Source organism: Triticum aestivum, chromosome 3A, assembly GCF_018294505.1.
Source record: "Triticum aestivum cultivar Chinese Spring chromosome 3A, IWGSC CS RefSeq v2.1, whole genome shotgun sequence".
Lineage (NCBI taxonomy): Eukaryota > Viridiplantae > Streptophyta > Magnoliopsida > Poales > Poaceae > Triticum > Triticum aestivum.
The window spans coordinates 469,318,228-469,333,339 of record NC_057800.1 but is presented as its reverse complement, the minus strand read 5'-3'; the positions used below and the strand labels follow the sequence as shown (position 1 = coordinate 469,333,339).

The 15,112-nt window shown below is 47.4% G+C and overlaps 1 protein-coding gene across 1 annotated transcript in view; it reads right to left on the bottom strand.

Annotated features, from left to right (window-relative positions):
• LOC123061698 (tryptophan aminotransferase-related protein 3) overlaps positions 1 to 3,177 on the bottom strand; it is a 36,903-nt gene extending 33,726 nt beyond the window's left edge. Inside the window, exon 1 of the mRNA XM_044484907.1 lies at positions 2,804 to 3,177. Within this exon, the coding sequence (XP_044340842.1) occupies positions 2,804 to 3,156 (353 nt within the window). The 5' untranslated portion in view covers positions 3,157 to 3,177. The remainder of the gene's footprint in view (positions 1 to 2,803) is intronic.
• Between the last annotated feature and the right edge of the window lie 11,935 nt (positions 3,178 to 15,112).

The following is a 15,112-nucleotide window of genomic DNA, read 5'->3' as shown; positions in this document are numbered from 1 at the left end:
CTCCTACAGTTCGGACCTTTGCGTGGCGTCTAGCAACTGATTCTCTCCCAACTTGGCAGAGGAAACACCGAATTTGTCTTGAAACAGTGAGCATTTGTCCGGTTTGCGGGGTTGAAGAAGAAGACAACTACCACCCATTCATTAGATGCCAACTTGCTCGTGACCTATATCTAGCCATGGCGAAAGTGTGGCAACTTCCAGACTTACATACGATATTGAATAATGGCAAGGAGTGGTTGCTGCATGTCCTGTCTCCTCTGAATGAGGTTGGTCGGTTGATGGTGCTGCTGATTTTTTGGAGGAGTTGGTTCGTCAGAAATGAGTTGGTTCATAATAAGCCGGCCCTGTCTATGGAAGCTTCTATTCGTTTCTTTCGATCCTATCTGGATTCCCTCGTTGGCATCAAACTAAATACTGAAGCGGACCCAACAAAAGGCAAAACTTGTATTGTCTATGATATGCCGGCGCCGGCAAGGCACGCTCATGTACCGAAGACAGAGGGTTGGAAAACTCCATCGTCTGGTTGGTTGAAGTTGAATACGGATGGCTCGTTTGAGTCTTCAGAGAGGGCAGGAGCCGGAATGATTCTGCGAGATCACCGCGGTTCTATTAACTTCTCAGCATGTCGAGCACTGTTCTCTTGTAGGGATGCGTTGGAAGCCGAACTTTGCGCATGCATGGAGGGGCTTTCGCTTGCCATTCAACGCACTGAGCAGCCGGTAACTATGGAGCTGGACTCTCTGGAAGCAGTAACATTGATTTCAAGCGCGGACGTTGATCGGTCGGTGTATGCTTCCATGGTGCAGGAGATCAAGCACTTAAGGTCCCTTAGACAAACTTGTATTACTCATGTTTCCAGATTTCATAATAGGGCTAGTGATTGCTTAGCTCGTTTTGCTCTATCCCAAGGTAGAACTATGACTTGGTTGGGGTCAGGCCCAGATGAGGTGGTGCGGATTGTCGCTGATGAGTGTAACGACAGTATAATTAAGTAATACAAGCTGTTTTCCCGCAAAAAAAATTAAAAAATTGCTGCAATAATGGAGGAAAGTCCAGAGAAAAAATTGAAGCTAGAGACGAACACTATAAAGCATCTTTTTTCAGGGAAAAATAATGATGTATTTTATCTATGTTGTAATTTTTAGTTTTATCAACGACTTTTGTTGTTTATATGTTTATTTCAATGTCTTTGTTCTGATGTGTTCTATTTCAACAAGCAATAACCATTTGTTCCCCGCAAAATAAAAGAAGCAACAACTACTCCCTCCGTTCCTAAAATAAGTCTTTTTAGATATTCCAATACAAACAACATATGAATGTATATAGACATATTTTGGAATGTAGATTAACTCATTTTGCTTTGTATGTAGTCCGCACTGAAATCTCTAAAAGACTTATATTTAGGAACGGAGGGAGTATTTGCTAAAAAAATGTTTTGCCAATGGTAAACACACCCTCTACATTAATTCGTTGAACGGAATATATTATGCATGGTCCAAATAGCAAGCTAGCAGGCCATGGGATAACATTCTTGTGCATTATATTTACTATTATGAGAATAAAAACATTTTGCTCCCCCAAGTATTTTGAAATTCTAAGATTCGTTCTCAAACCTATATTTGATATTTTGTTTACCAAATTTCCAAAATCTGTGTAGATTTGGTCGTCCTTTGCCTTGCTAAACCATTTTAGACCATGACATTTCAGAGAAAAATCAGAAATTATATGAAAAGCAAAAAAACCATGAAAATTACTAAATTTTTAGGAAAATGCATATAATTCAAAAATATATAACAGGAAAACATATATTTTGATAATAATTCAAAATGGTCCGTGTTAGATGTTTGTTTTTGTTTGATTCCTAATATTCCCGTAAATTTCATTCGATAACATTCTAAATTTCATAAAACAAACTGGTATCCAGCCTTTTCTTTTTGGTAAACAACAGAAAGAGAGGGGTGATGTTTGTCCGATGAGAAACAACATTCATGTCAACTACGAGGTATATATGGTGAATTTGTAAATCTTAAAATGTGTCGGTTTGGTCTCTCGAGAGTGCTCATTGAGATAGGGTGTGTGCATGTATTGTATACGAGCATCTTGATTTGCATGTGTTTCTTAAAAAATGATTTTCCCTTTTTATATTTTGATTGTATCAGTCGTACATGTGTGTCTCATGTTGTTACATAAACTATTACAAATTTATAGTATCACTTTGATGCTTCATTGTACTCCCTCCATTTCAAAATAATTGTGTTTATAATTTTGTAAATAAGTTAGTGGTTGATAATTTTTTTCTCAATATCAGAGGGGCGAACGTACCTGTCAGATAATAATTATTATAGACGTGACGTGAAACTCGTTTGAAATATCCTCCTTCACACACACACAGTCGCGCCAACTAAAAGCTAAGGTGCATATATGTAAACAATCAAAGGTGCGTACGTATTGTATAGTTAATTCAGTAGTGGATGAAGCGAGTACCTAACGCATTATTTTTTTGACGATTCTTCCCAACTTGGCCACCGATACCCGATCAATTGTTGCGTGTTGGTATCTAATTAGAACCATGCGTTTAACGGCGTCCTTGTGACTTATGGAGACTGAACGGAACGGTGAAATAATGACAGATCAGCATTAACCGGAGATAATTACTGTGCATCTAACGGTGTCCTTCCAGTGGAGAAAGAACTTCGCAACAAGGTGAGCAACGCGCGCCCATCATGCACGACAACGAAGGAAGGCGAGCTGAGGCGTGAGGGAGAAATGGAAGCATGCATATCAAGAGCGAGGAGTGGGTCACCTGTCGGCGTCGACGGTGCAGTCGGGCGTCCGGGCGGAGCAGTCCGGCCCTTCGAAGCAGGTGTTGCACTCGCACCCGGGCCGCCCGTCCTCGCCGACGATGCCATCCAGAAACACGCAGCCGTGGCCGGAGCATCCAGCTTTGGCCACGGACTCGGCCTCCCTGGCCGCCCGTAGCGCCCAGCTCAGCGCGCCGCCGCCGCCGCCGCCGTTGTTGGCCTTGCTGAGAAGTGGGGACGGCGCCGGCGGGGCGGAGAGGAAGTGGTGCACGAGGAAGAGGGCGTTGAGGAGCAGCGATGAGTAGAGGGGGACATGGAGCCCGAGCCGTGCAGCTGTTGGAAAGGCGGACTCCATTGTTTTGTTTGGCTGTGTTCCAGCCGGGACCCGGGGTGACAGGCAGGTTTATAGCGTGCGCGCCCGTGGGGCGTGTGGCCCAGCTTTAATATGGGCTTGATTTTCACCCCCTCCCTCATTTTCTCAATAATTTTAAGTAGTTCAGTACCCAACGCCTTCTTAAGTATTTTCAGATTCAGATTTGATATCGAGGTAGGTAAGCGACTAAGCGCCCCTACCATTTCTAGGCCTAATGTGTAAGCAGTCAACGACTTATATTTTCAGATTCAGATCTGCTATGAAGCTAGCTAAGCGCTTCTGTTATTTCTAAAGACTTGACTCATATGTATGCAGTCAACAGGATTTGTTATAGGCATGCACATAATTTCGGATTCAGATCTGGTATAAAGCTAGCTAAGGCAACTCCAACGCGGACCCCCAAAACGACACGATAGCTGATGCGGAAGTCAGCCATCTAACCATGCTTACATATAATTTCAAAACAAATCTAAATAATAATAATTTTGTATTGGAGATGTTGATAGTTTTCTTCAATATACTTCTACGGATGAGGCAACGCAAATGTTCATGTGAGACTCAATCGTGCTTGTGCGGACGAGGCATGGAAGGAGTTGTTTCCTTTTGCTCGAGTGTTGCTTCTTGCATCATCATGCTCAAATCACCTACCCGTTCTAGTGCAATTGGTTCCTGAAGTAAATAACCAGCGACGTCGGGCTTGCCCTCGGTATGAAATAATGTGGGAGAGAGATCCCTCACTCCCGGAGGTGGTAGCACATGTGTGGGCAACTAAACATCCACATGGTGACCTGGGTACTGTTGCGCCGTCCTTAAAGGAGTTGATGTATGATCGAAAAGAATGGACCAGGAACAAGTTTGGTAATGTGTTGAAAGAGATCGAGAAATTAAGGGGTGAGTTGGACGTGCTTCAAAAGGGGAGTGCTGACCATGCAACTATCCGTAATAAAATGTTTCAACTTGATGAGCTCCTTTATCGGGAGGAGATGATGTAGCTTCAATGTTCCCGTGTGACTTGGTTGAAGGAGGGTGAGAGGAACACAAAGTGAAGGAAATATGCCCTAGAGGCAATAATAAAGTTATTGTTTATTTCCTTATTTCATGATAAATGTTTATTATTCATCATAGAATTGTATTAACCGGAAATATAATACATGTGTGAATACATAGACAAACATAGTGTCACTAGTATGCCTCTACTTGACTAGCTCGTTAACCAAAGATGGTTAAGTTTCCTAACCATAGACATGAGTTGTCATTTGATTAACGGGATCACATCATTAGGAGAATGATATGATTGACTTGACGCATTCCGTTAGCTTAGCACTTGATCGTTTGTTTACTACTATTGCTTTCTTCATGACTTATACATGTTCTTATGACTATGAGATTACCAACTCCCGAATACTGGAGGAACACTTTGTGTGCTAGCAAATGTCACAACGTAACTGGGTGATTATAAAGGTTCTCCACAGGTGTCTCCGATGGTACTTGTTGAGTTGGCATAGATCAAGATTAGGATTTGTCACTCCGATTGTCAGAGAGGTATCTCTGGGCCATCTCGGTAATACACATCACTATAAGCCTTGCAAGCATGATAACTAATGAGTTAGTTACGGGATGATGTATTACGAAATGAGTAAAGAGACTCGCCGGTAAGGAGATTGAACTAGGTATTGGGATACCGACGATCAAATCTCGGGCAAGTAACATACCGATGACAAAGAGAACAACATATAGTGTTATGCGGCTTGACCGATAAAGATCTTCGTAGAATATGTAGGAACCAATATGAGCAGCCAGGTTCCGCTATTGGTTATTGACCGGAGAAAGTGTCTCGGTCATGTCTACATAGTTCTCGAACCCGTAGGGTCCGCATGCTTAACATTCGTTGACGATATAGTATTTATGAGTTATGTATGTTGGTAACCGAACGTTGTTCGGAGTTCCGGATAAAATCACGGACATGACGAGGAACTCCGGAATGGTCCGGAGATAAAGTTTGATATATAGGATAATAGTGTTTGGTCTTCAGAAGGGTTCCGGAATTGACCGAAAGGGGTTCCGGATGTTCCCCGAAATGTTTGGGTACGAGAACACTTTATTTGGGCCAAAGGGGAAAGCCCACAAGGTTTTTGGAAAGCGCAAAAGGAAGTTTTGCGGAGTCCAGGGTCCCTGGCGTCTGGGTCCAGACGCCGGGAACCCTGGCGTCTGGCCGTGGAGTCCGAGAAGGACTCCTGCCTTTCGGGTGAAACCGACTTTGTGAAGGCTTTTACTCCAAGTTTGGACCCGAAGGCTCAACATATAAATAGAGGGGTAGAGTTAGCACCCAAGACACATCAAGAAAGACCAAGCCGTGTGCCAGCAACCCCGTCCTCTCTAGTTTATCCTCCGTCATAGTTTTTGTAGTACTTAGGCGAAGCCCTGCGGAGATTGTTCTTCACCAACATCGTCACCACGCCGTCGTGCTGCCGGAACTCATCTACAACTTCACCCCTCTTACTGGATCGAGAAGGCGAGGACGTCATCGAGCTGAACGTGTCACTACTAGGAAAAGGGCTATAGATGGAATTGACACTAATGACGCACCAGACATGTGATGCGCCATTACTATATACTAATGGCGCACCATCTGTTCGTGCGCCATTAGTATGGAAGACACTAATGGCGCACCAGGCACACGGTGCGCCACTAGTAACAAAATGTTTTTTTTTCATTTTTTCAAACATACTAATGGCGCATCCGGGCAGAGTGCGCCATTAGTAGTTAGAACTACTAATGGCGCACCAGCCATAGAGTGCGCCACTAGTTTATTTTTTTTTACTTTTTTGCAAAACTACTAATGGCGCACCGTTGCATAGTGCGCCATTACTAGTTTAAACTAGTAATTGCGCACTGTGCCACGGTGCGCCATTAGTATAAAAATTATTTTTTTGTACTTTTTTGCAAAACTACTAATGGTGCATGTCTGTGTGGTGCGCCATTAGTATGTTGGGTTACTAATGGCGCATGTCTCTGTGGTGCGCCATTAGCACCCCCACACCTTCCCCCCGCTCCACCGCCGCCGACGACCCCCCGCACCCTCTCCCCCGCTCCACCGCCGCCGACGACCCACCGCACCCTCCCCCGCTCCACCGCCGCCGACGACCCACCGCACCCTTCCCCCGCTCCACCGCCGCCGACGACCCACCGCACCCTCCCCCGCTCCACCACCGTCGTCGACCCCCCGCACCCTCCCCCGCTCCACCGCCGCCGACGACCCACCGCACCCTCCCCCGCTCCACCGCCGTCGACGACCCACCGCACCCTCCCCCGCTCCACCGCCGCCGCCGACACCCCGCACCCTCCCCCACTTTTTGATGATATTTTCAAATAAGAAATTTGATGATATTTTCAAATAACAAATTGGATGATATTTTCAATTAAAAATAAAAAACAAATTTGATGATATTTTCAAAAAAAATGATGATATTTGATGATATCTTCTATTCTAGTCCTCATGAAAATAACAAATTTGATAAAAAAACTAATTATTAGATGCAACAAGAAATAATGAAAAAAAAGTTACTAATGGCGCACCAGAGGCGGGTGCGCCATTGCTATCAGAAGAAAAAAAGTTACTAATGGTGCACCAGAGGAGGGTGCGCCATTGCTATCAGAAAAAAAACTACTAATGGCGCACCAGAGGGTGGTGCGCCATTGCTATCAGAAAAAAACTACTAATGGCGCACCAGAGGGTGGTGCGCCATTGCTATAGTGTCTAGCTGGATACCCCTTCGCCCGATCCCCCCTTCCCTCTCCCTCGCCAGATCCCCCTTCCTTCCCCCGCCACAACCACTCCGACGACCCCCGGCCTGCTCCGACGACCCCCGCGCCCACTCCACACCCGCTCCGGCTCCCCCGCGCCCGCTCCGACGACCCCCGCGCCCGCTCCACACCCTAGCACCTCCCCACTTCCCCTCCCCTCGCGCTGCTTCACCCGACTAGGTCGTCCCCGTCGACACCGCATCGTCCCCGCGACCACCGTCGTCCCCGCACCCCACCAAGGAGTCCAGGAGCTTTGCAGTGTTCTTCTACGTCATCTACGGCCAGCCGTTCGAGCTCAACGACTCTGCATCGTGCGGATCGAGGTCTTCTTCCACCTCGGCCACCGCGGCCTCACCGTCGATCCGCGCCACCTCGTCAACCCCGGCCCCGCACGAGCTCGCCATCGTCTTCCTCTCGGTGAGCTGCACCAGTTCCCCTCCCCCCTCTCGGTGACCTGGCTGTCTGGCTTAAGTTGGAGGCTGCAACGGAAGAGTTCATTCAGAAAAAAAATACAGGCTTTAAAGATGATTTTTTCTTACTATTGCCATGTTTTTTCAATTTATCAAGCTCCAGCACAAATATCCGATAGTATTTGGGCTGCAGTTAGTGTACTAATTAGTTGGATATTTGAGTAGTATTGTCAACAGTAATAACTTTTACATGTTTGCATTGCTTCCAAGAGTAACAGCAGGTGCTTAGGACACCTTTAGGAGATCTACTCATCTCTAATCATGCTACTCAAGGATAGGAACCGTAGGCTTCTCTAATCTGCTTGTGCTAGGTTGTTCTACAGTTCAAGATTTACTCCTTAACTGAATTCTGTAACTAACAAACCTAGCTCTTGCAAGTAACAACATGTTCAAGATCAAGGTTGACAGTATGTTCTGACAGTATAAGAGTAGGAATTCTGTGTTGTTTCTAAAAGCTCTACAATATCCAGATTTTATGATATTTGTACATCCAGTTTTTGTGGTTAGATATCTGACAGTATAAGAGTATGTTCTGACAGTATAAGAGTAGTATAAGAGTATAAGAGTAGTATATCCAGTTTTTGTGGTTAGATATCTGAATTGAGAAAAAACATAGCTTTTGCGGTCTCCATATACTACTAATACTACTACTGTATTTCATTTCAAAGTTCAAAATGCTGGTACTGAGATTTTCATTTCCAATGAGTGATGTTTTTCCTAGCAGTAGAAAAATAGCAGTAGCCATGTACTAGGAGTGCATTTTTTTCTAGGGTGATGGATAGATCTAGTGAGTACTGCATTGCTTTTGTCCAACTTTTGATAGGACCAAGGAAATGAGTGCTCGAAAGCATGCCCATGCGTTTGCCCCCCTTCTCTTGGGCCTGGTCTTCTCCCCCTCTTTATGCCCTTTTCTTTTGAACAGGAAAAGAGGGTCATAACCCTTGTAATTATGCACAAGCTCTTTGCTTTATACCCACAAAAAATGTTGGTTCATGGCTGGCTAACTGCAGGTCCAGCCAACTGGTAGGTGGGTGTAGATGCTTGAATTGCATAGGGCCAACTAACTGCCCCTTGAAGGGGGCAAACAAGATGTTGTTGATACATAAATGTAGTTTTCAGTATTCTGTCCAAACTGAAAACTGTTAAAAAGACCATGTGTTTTTTGGTCAAAATCTGCATGTAAAACTGAAATAATCTCCTAGTAGTTAACTGTTATGGACAATTGTCAATTTTCTGTAATGATGATGGAACATTATAAAGCATTGTACTCCAGTGTATATGAAGGATACAAAAAATTTAGCAACTTCTCTGATTTTATAAAGTTGTTCTTATATGGGTGAAACTTCACTTGTTTTTAGGCTAGTGCAGGGTGTTGCTTCTTCTGTATGGGCCAACTATGTCACAAATAAATTGTTCCTTCTTCTGAATTTGACAAGTAATGACTTGCAAAGATGATGATCATCTTGCTAGTTTGCTGGGTTTTGTCTCCGACCATTGTGTCGTGATGAATTTGCAGGTACCCCGAGAGGCCCTTGAGTTTGCCGGAATGTCGATTAACTTCCGTTCCGGCAAATTCGGGTACTCCATATGTCCTATTTTCAGCAAAGGTCATGCCGAAATTTTCCGTGAATTTTAGCATGACTTTGCTAAAAATAGGACATATGGGGTACTTGCGACTAATGCATGGGCCGGGGTATCTTAGTACTTAATTAAGTAGGATCAACTGCCCCGCCATTCTTGTTGCATTAAACCATAGGTGGCAATAGAGCCAAGTGATTAGGCCCAACTTAGAATTCTCCTTAGCATCGATAAACCCTAGATGATAAACCCAACATAGGTGGCAATAGAGCCAAGTGATTAGTGCCAAGTGATTAGGCCCAACCTAGGGTGCCTCGGCATCGATAAACCCTAAATGATGAAAACTTAACTTGGCTTCTATAGGGTGCCTCGGTGTCGATGAGAACCTAAATGATGTACGCTTAGGCTTTTAGGGTGCCTCGGCGTCGACAAACCCTAAATGATAAAAGCTTAGCTTTTAGGATGCCTCGGTGTCGACAAACCCTAAATGATGAGACCATGATCTTGTTCCTTGACAATAACCAACTTTTTGACCAAACTTTTTTCCTATTTAGAGCGAAACATGGCCCACAACGATGAGGCCGGCGGTTCGGGCGGCAAGCAATTCTGGGAGCTGTCCCAGGAGTTGGAGGAAGAACCTCACCGCTATGAGGACGCCGCGGAAGACACCGATCCTGACTACACAACCCCTAGTGGCGTCGGGGATGACACCACTGATGATGGCGCCGCGGATGCCACCACTGATGATGGCGGCGCACGCACAGATGGCAGCCAACCGAAGAGGCAACGGAAGGACCGGCGCCCGAACGTGCTCGGCACCGTCAGGGAGGAATTTACTGAAGTGAACTCCGACGGGCATCCGACGGCGCCCAAACACGTAGTCAAGGGGTACTCGATTCAGCTCGGGTGCATTCTCCGGAGCACCGCCTCGATCAACACCGAGAACCTAAGGCATAAGGACCGAGGGAATTTGCGCAGCCTCCTCTTCACGAAGCTGCACGAACGATACAAGTTCCCCGCTGAGTTCGCAAACACACGCCTCTCGGGTAATAAAGTGAACGGTGCCGCCCTCACGACGATGAGCACGGCCCTGTCTACTTGGAAAAGCACGGTGAAGGCAATGATTGACAAAGGTGATAGTTATGAGAAGATCAAGGCGAAATATCCTTTGATTAGCGAAGATGACTACAAGGAGTTCAAGATCAAGTGCAATAGCCCCGCAACCTCCGAATCAAGTCAGTGGGGGAAAGAAATGCGGCAGTTGAACATAGGGGTCCACCAACTCGGTCCCGGCGGTTACAGAGTGGCGGAGCCTGTATGGGACAAGGAGGACGCGGAGCGTGCCGAGCAAGGCCTACCGCCCCGCTTCGAGAAATACAGTGACAAGCAGACCAGGAACTTTCTCAGGGCCCGGTACAAGGAGGACCCGGTAACAAAGGAGCTTACCACGGATCCGAAGACCAAGGAGCTTGAGCTTGTTCTGGTAAGGAATACACCCCCGCGTAATTAGCTCCATATGGTTGCATTCTAATTAATCCCCAATATTTCTAAATGGTTCACGTTCCTTCCGCAGGACAAAGAAAGCAGTAGCGCGGGGTCGTCTCAGAGCTCCCCTTTCGACACCCCTTTGAATAGGGCGTTGAACGTAATGAAAAACAGGGATAAGCTCAATAAGCCGACGTCAGCTGGTCGTGTGGCCGGCAAAGGCTTGTCCACAAAATGGTCGTCATACTATGCCGCTGGTGGGCGAAAGGAGAAAAAGACCAGCTCGGAAAGCCAGTCGCGCGAGGTTGAAGCACTCAAGGCGCAAGTGGCGCGGATTCCGGAGATGGTCCAAGAGCAAGTGCAACAACAACTGGGATCGACGCTCACCGGCATTATGCCTACCTTGATTCATGGGATAACGACGTGGATTGCGGGTGGCCAACAGGGGCCGCCCCCGATTCCCAGCTTCACGGCCAGCAACTCGCACAACGCGCAGGCGGCGCCATTGGTGTCTCCGGCGGCGGCTGTATTGGTGTCTACGGCGGCGGCGCCATTGGTGTCTCCGGCGGCGGCGGTATTGGTGTCTCCGACGCCGGCATTGGAGCTTAATGCACCCGGGTGTACGCCGGCCGGCACCTCGCCAGCAAGCGGCCCCTCCGTCAGTTGCACGCCCGCCGTTGGCGGTGCCTCGACATTAGCCGAGCTCGACGGCATCACGGTAACTAAGCCTCTCGGCCGAGGACTTCATCTCCTTGCCTTTGACTGGGCATCCCTGACGCCCTACATGTTTTCGCAGGGCGCCGCCGACGTTCCTTGCACTCTCCTGCACTTCGTGGGCGGCGAGTTGGTCGATGTCGCCAAGGGCAGAATCGTTCAACCGGGCAACCCCGTGTTCCACGGTAATCCGATGCCACCCACAATGTATAGGGTTGAAGTGGTTCGGGTGCTGCCAGGCTGCGACGAGCTGTTACCTCCGATTCGACCCGCTGGGGCCGACGAAGAAGATGAGATGACCCTCAGCGCCTGCGTAAGCTGGCCCCTGCTTTGGCCGAAGAGCCAGATTCGTTTGGGGGCGGGGGACACCACCCCACAGACAAGACCGCCAGTCGTGCCGGCGCCAAGCCATGGCAAGAACGCCGCAACGCTACCGGACATGCCGGACATCCCTATGGCACAGGATCCGGACATGCATATGGCACAGGATCCGGACGACGACGACAACGACGATGGTACATTTACCAACGTCGATAAGTACTTTGCCGAACATGGGTACGGTGACGAGTTCTGCGGGCCTCCTTCTCAAGAACCCAAACAAGACGACCGCGATCTAGCTGGTACGGCGGAGAAACCCAATTGCAACAGGCGTCGTCTGGCGTTCAGTTCTCAGGAGACGCCTCCAGCTGCCGCCTTCACCGAGCCTCAGATAGCGGAGGTGCCAAATATTATCAGCCCCAACACGCTCAAGAAGGCGGTCTGTGAGCAGAACTCGGTCCCATTACAGCAGATCAAGAAGAAGGGCCGGAAACGGCAGACTAAAAAGGCCGCCGGTGCGAGCCAGCCGGCACCGAGTACGATCCGTGCTCAGGACGGGCCACCTTCACCTAAGGATATCTCGAGGAGGGTGCATGTGGCGGGTAGGGCGATGCTACCGACAAATATGCTCAATGCTGCAACCGGTGCTATGCGGAGTCTGCACGACAGTGTTCTTTCTTTGGAGAAGCGGCGTCTCAGAGAGAATGATGTGGCATACCCGGTTTTCGTGGCCAAGGTGCCAGAGGGCAAGGGCTTTGTGGATGGCGCCATCGGGGGTACGATCGTCCTGCGGTTTGATGACATCTTTGCTATGTTCAACCTTCATCCGCTGCACTACACCTTCGTTCGGCTGTTTTCGCTGAGTATGGAGATGCGGATCATTAGAGACAAGACCCCGGACATCGTGATCGTCGACCCCTTCTACATGCGTGCCAAGCTCTTGAGCAGCGCTGGGGACCGCCAAGTCGCGAGTTCACACCTCGAAGACGTCATTCTGGCAAACCCAGATAAGGATAACTTCCTTGTGGCTTACTTTCCCGAGTAAGTCATCCCTTAACCGCCCCGTAACATATGATTTCTTAGATTTCGATCGTTCTTTTTTTTCTAACATTCCGTGTTCTGTGCAGTGACACACATTGCACACTCATCCTCTTAAGCCCGAAATATTCCATGGCCACGTATTTCGACCCGAACCGTAACTCCAAGATAGACTACACAAATATCAAGAAAGTTCTTGATGATGTTCTCCCCGGCTACGCCAAATCTGGAGGCACCTTCACCAGGGCAGTTCGTAAGTACGGCAAGCACGTGTTCGCCCACAATACGACGTTCTGCTGCGTCAAGCAGCCGCCTGGCGGTCAGAAGGATGCCTACTACGCCCTCCATCACATGCGGGCGATCGTAAGGGACCATCATCACCTTCTGCTACCAAATAATCTCAAAGATTGGGCCGCGAGCTTGTCGGCAATCCAGGACGCGGACATCAGACAAGAATTCTTTCGCATCCAGTCGGAGTTTGCGGACATCATCCATCAAGATGTCCTTCATACCTCGGGGCAGTTCTTCCTCAGATATCAACCGTCCAACATTGAGATAGACGGAATGCTACAAATGCAGGCTGACAACGCCCGCGATTTCATGACCATCACGACAGACGGCGGCTTCATCCACGCTCCTGTCCATGAGTCGAGTCGAAAGTAGTGATGTGTAGTTCTGAAACATTGATTGGCTCATGTTGTAATTAAACTTTAATGAATTGTATGTCTCTTTGGTTTGGACAGTCGTTCAACTTAGATGTAATCGATGCTATTTATTAGTAGGACCATGAATCGTGCTATTAATGTCTTGCTTTTCTCTTCCGATCCTTTTGTTGCATACTTATATATTGCTTATGTATGTATTGTCTGTTGTTTGGCTTGTGCATAGAGATGCCGTCGTATGTCGTGTACAAGGGTAAGGTTCCCGGAGTCTACGACGACTGGGAGGAGTGTCGGAGACAGGTTCACCGTTTCAGCGGTAACAGTTACAAAGGGTACACCACTAGGGCGGAGGCGGAATCTAGATACGCCCGCTATCTAGCGGGAGAGAGGAGGGAGCGTTGGAGGAACCGGATGAAGACCAGTTTCATCGCGATGATGCTCATCGTGATGACCGCAGCTCTCTTCTATGTGATGGTAGTTTAGATGATCGATATCGACTTGTAATGTGAAGACAAACTCGATACTCGCGGTCTCGAGACTTGTAATGTTTTATCTTTGTTCGGTCTTTTGAATTCGGAGACTAATATGATGAATTGTATTCGGAGACTAATCTTCTATTGTATTCGATGAATCTGCTGTTGCTGTGTGCTACTGTCTATATTCTGCCAAATAATATATTTTGTAACCTGTGCAAAAATCAGAAAAGTAAAAAAAAACCTAATATTCATACTAATGGCGCATCACTACAGAGTGCGCCATTAGTATGCCAAAGTATACTAATGGCGCATCACCAAAGAGTGCGCCATTAGTATGCCAAGTATACTAATGGCGCATCCATCCGCAGTGCGCCATTAGTGTGCCAAAGCACATGGTTAAATATGGCCCCTGGGAGGCATACTAATGGCGCATGGGTGGTTATAATACTAATGGCGCACTGGGTGGTGCGCCATTAGTATACCAGATACTAATGGCGCACCAGTGGTGCGCCATTAGTAATAAATACTAGTGGCGTGATACTAATGGCGCACCAGTGATGCGCCATTAGTAGGCAAAACTGGTGCGCCATTAGTAGGCCTTTTCCTAGTAGTGTGTGCTGAACGCGGATGTGTCGTACGTTCGGTACTTGATCGGGACGGATCGTGAAGGTGTACGACTATATCAACCGCGTTGATAAATGCTTCCGCTTTCGGTCTACGAGGGTACGTAGACACACTCTCCCCTCTTGTTGCTATGCATCACCATGATCTTGCGTGTGTGTAGGATTTTTTTTTAAATTACTACGTTCCCCAACAGTGGTATCAGAGCCTGGTTTTATGCGTAGATGTTATATGCACGAGTAGAACACAAGTGAGTTATGGGCGATACAAGTCATACTGCTTACCAGCATGTCATACTTTGGTTCGGCGGTATTGTTGGATGAAGTGGCCCGGACTGACATTATGCATACACTTACGCGAGACTGGTTCTACCGACGTGCTTTGCACACAGGTGGCTAGCGGGTGTCAGTTTCTCCAAATTTAGTTGAACCAAGTGTGGCTACGCCCGGTCCTTGCGAAGGTTAAAACAACACTAACTTGACGAACTTACACAGGTGGCTAACAGACCAACCTTACATGTCCACGCACATGAGACTGGTTCCACCGACTGACATGCAACAAGTTTTGCATAAAGGTGGTTGGCGGTGTTTGTTTCTCCTACTTTAGTTGAATCGAATTTTACTGCAGCTGGTCCTTGAAGAAGGTTAAAACAACAAACTTGATGAATCACCGTGGTGCTTTTATGCGCAGGTAAGAACGGTTCTTGCCAGAAGCCCGTAGCAGCCACGTAAAACTTGCAACAACAAAGTAGAGGACGTCTAACTTGTTTTTG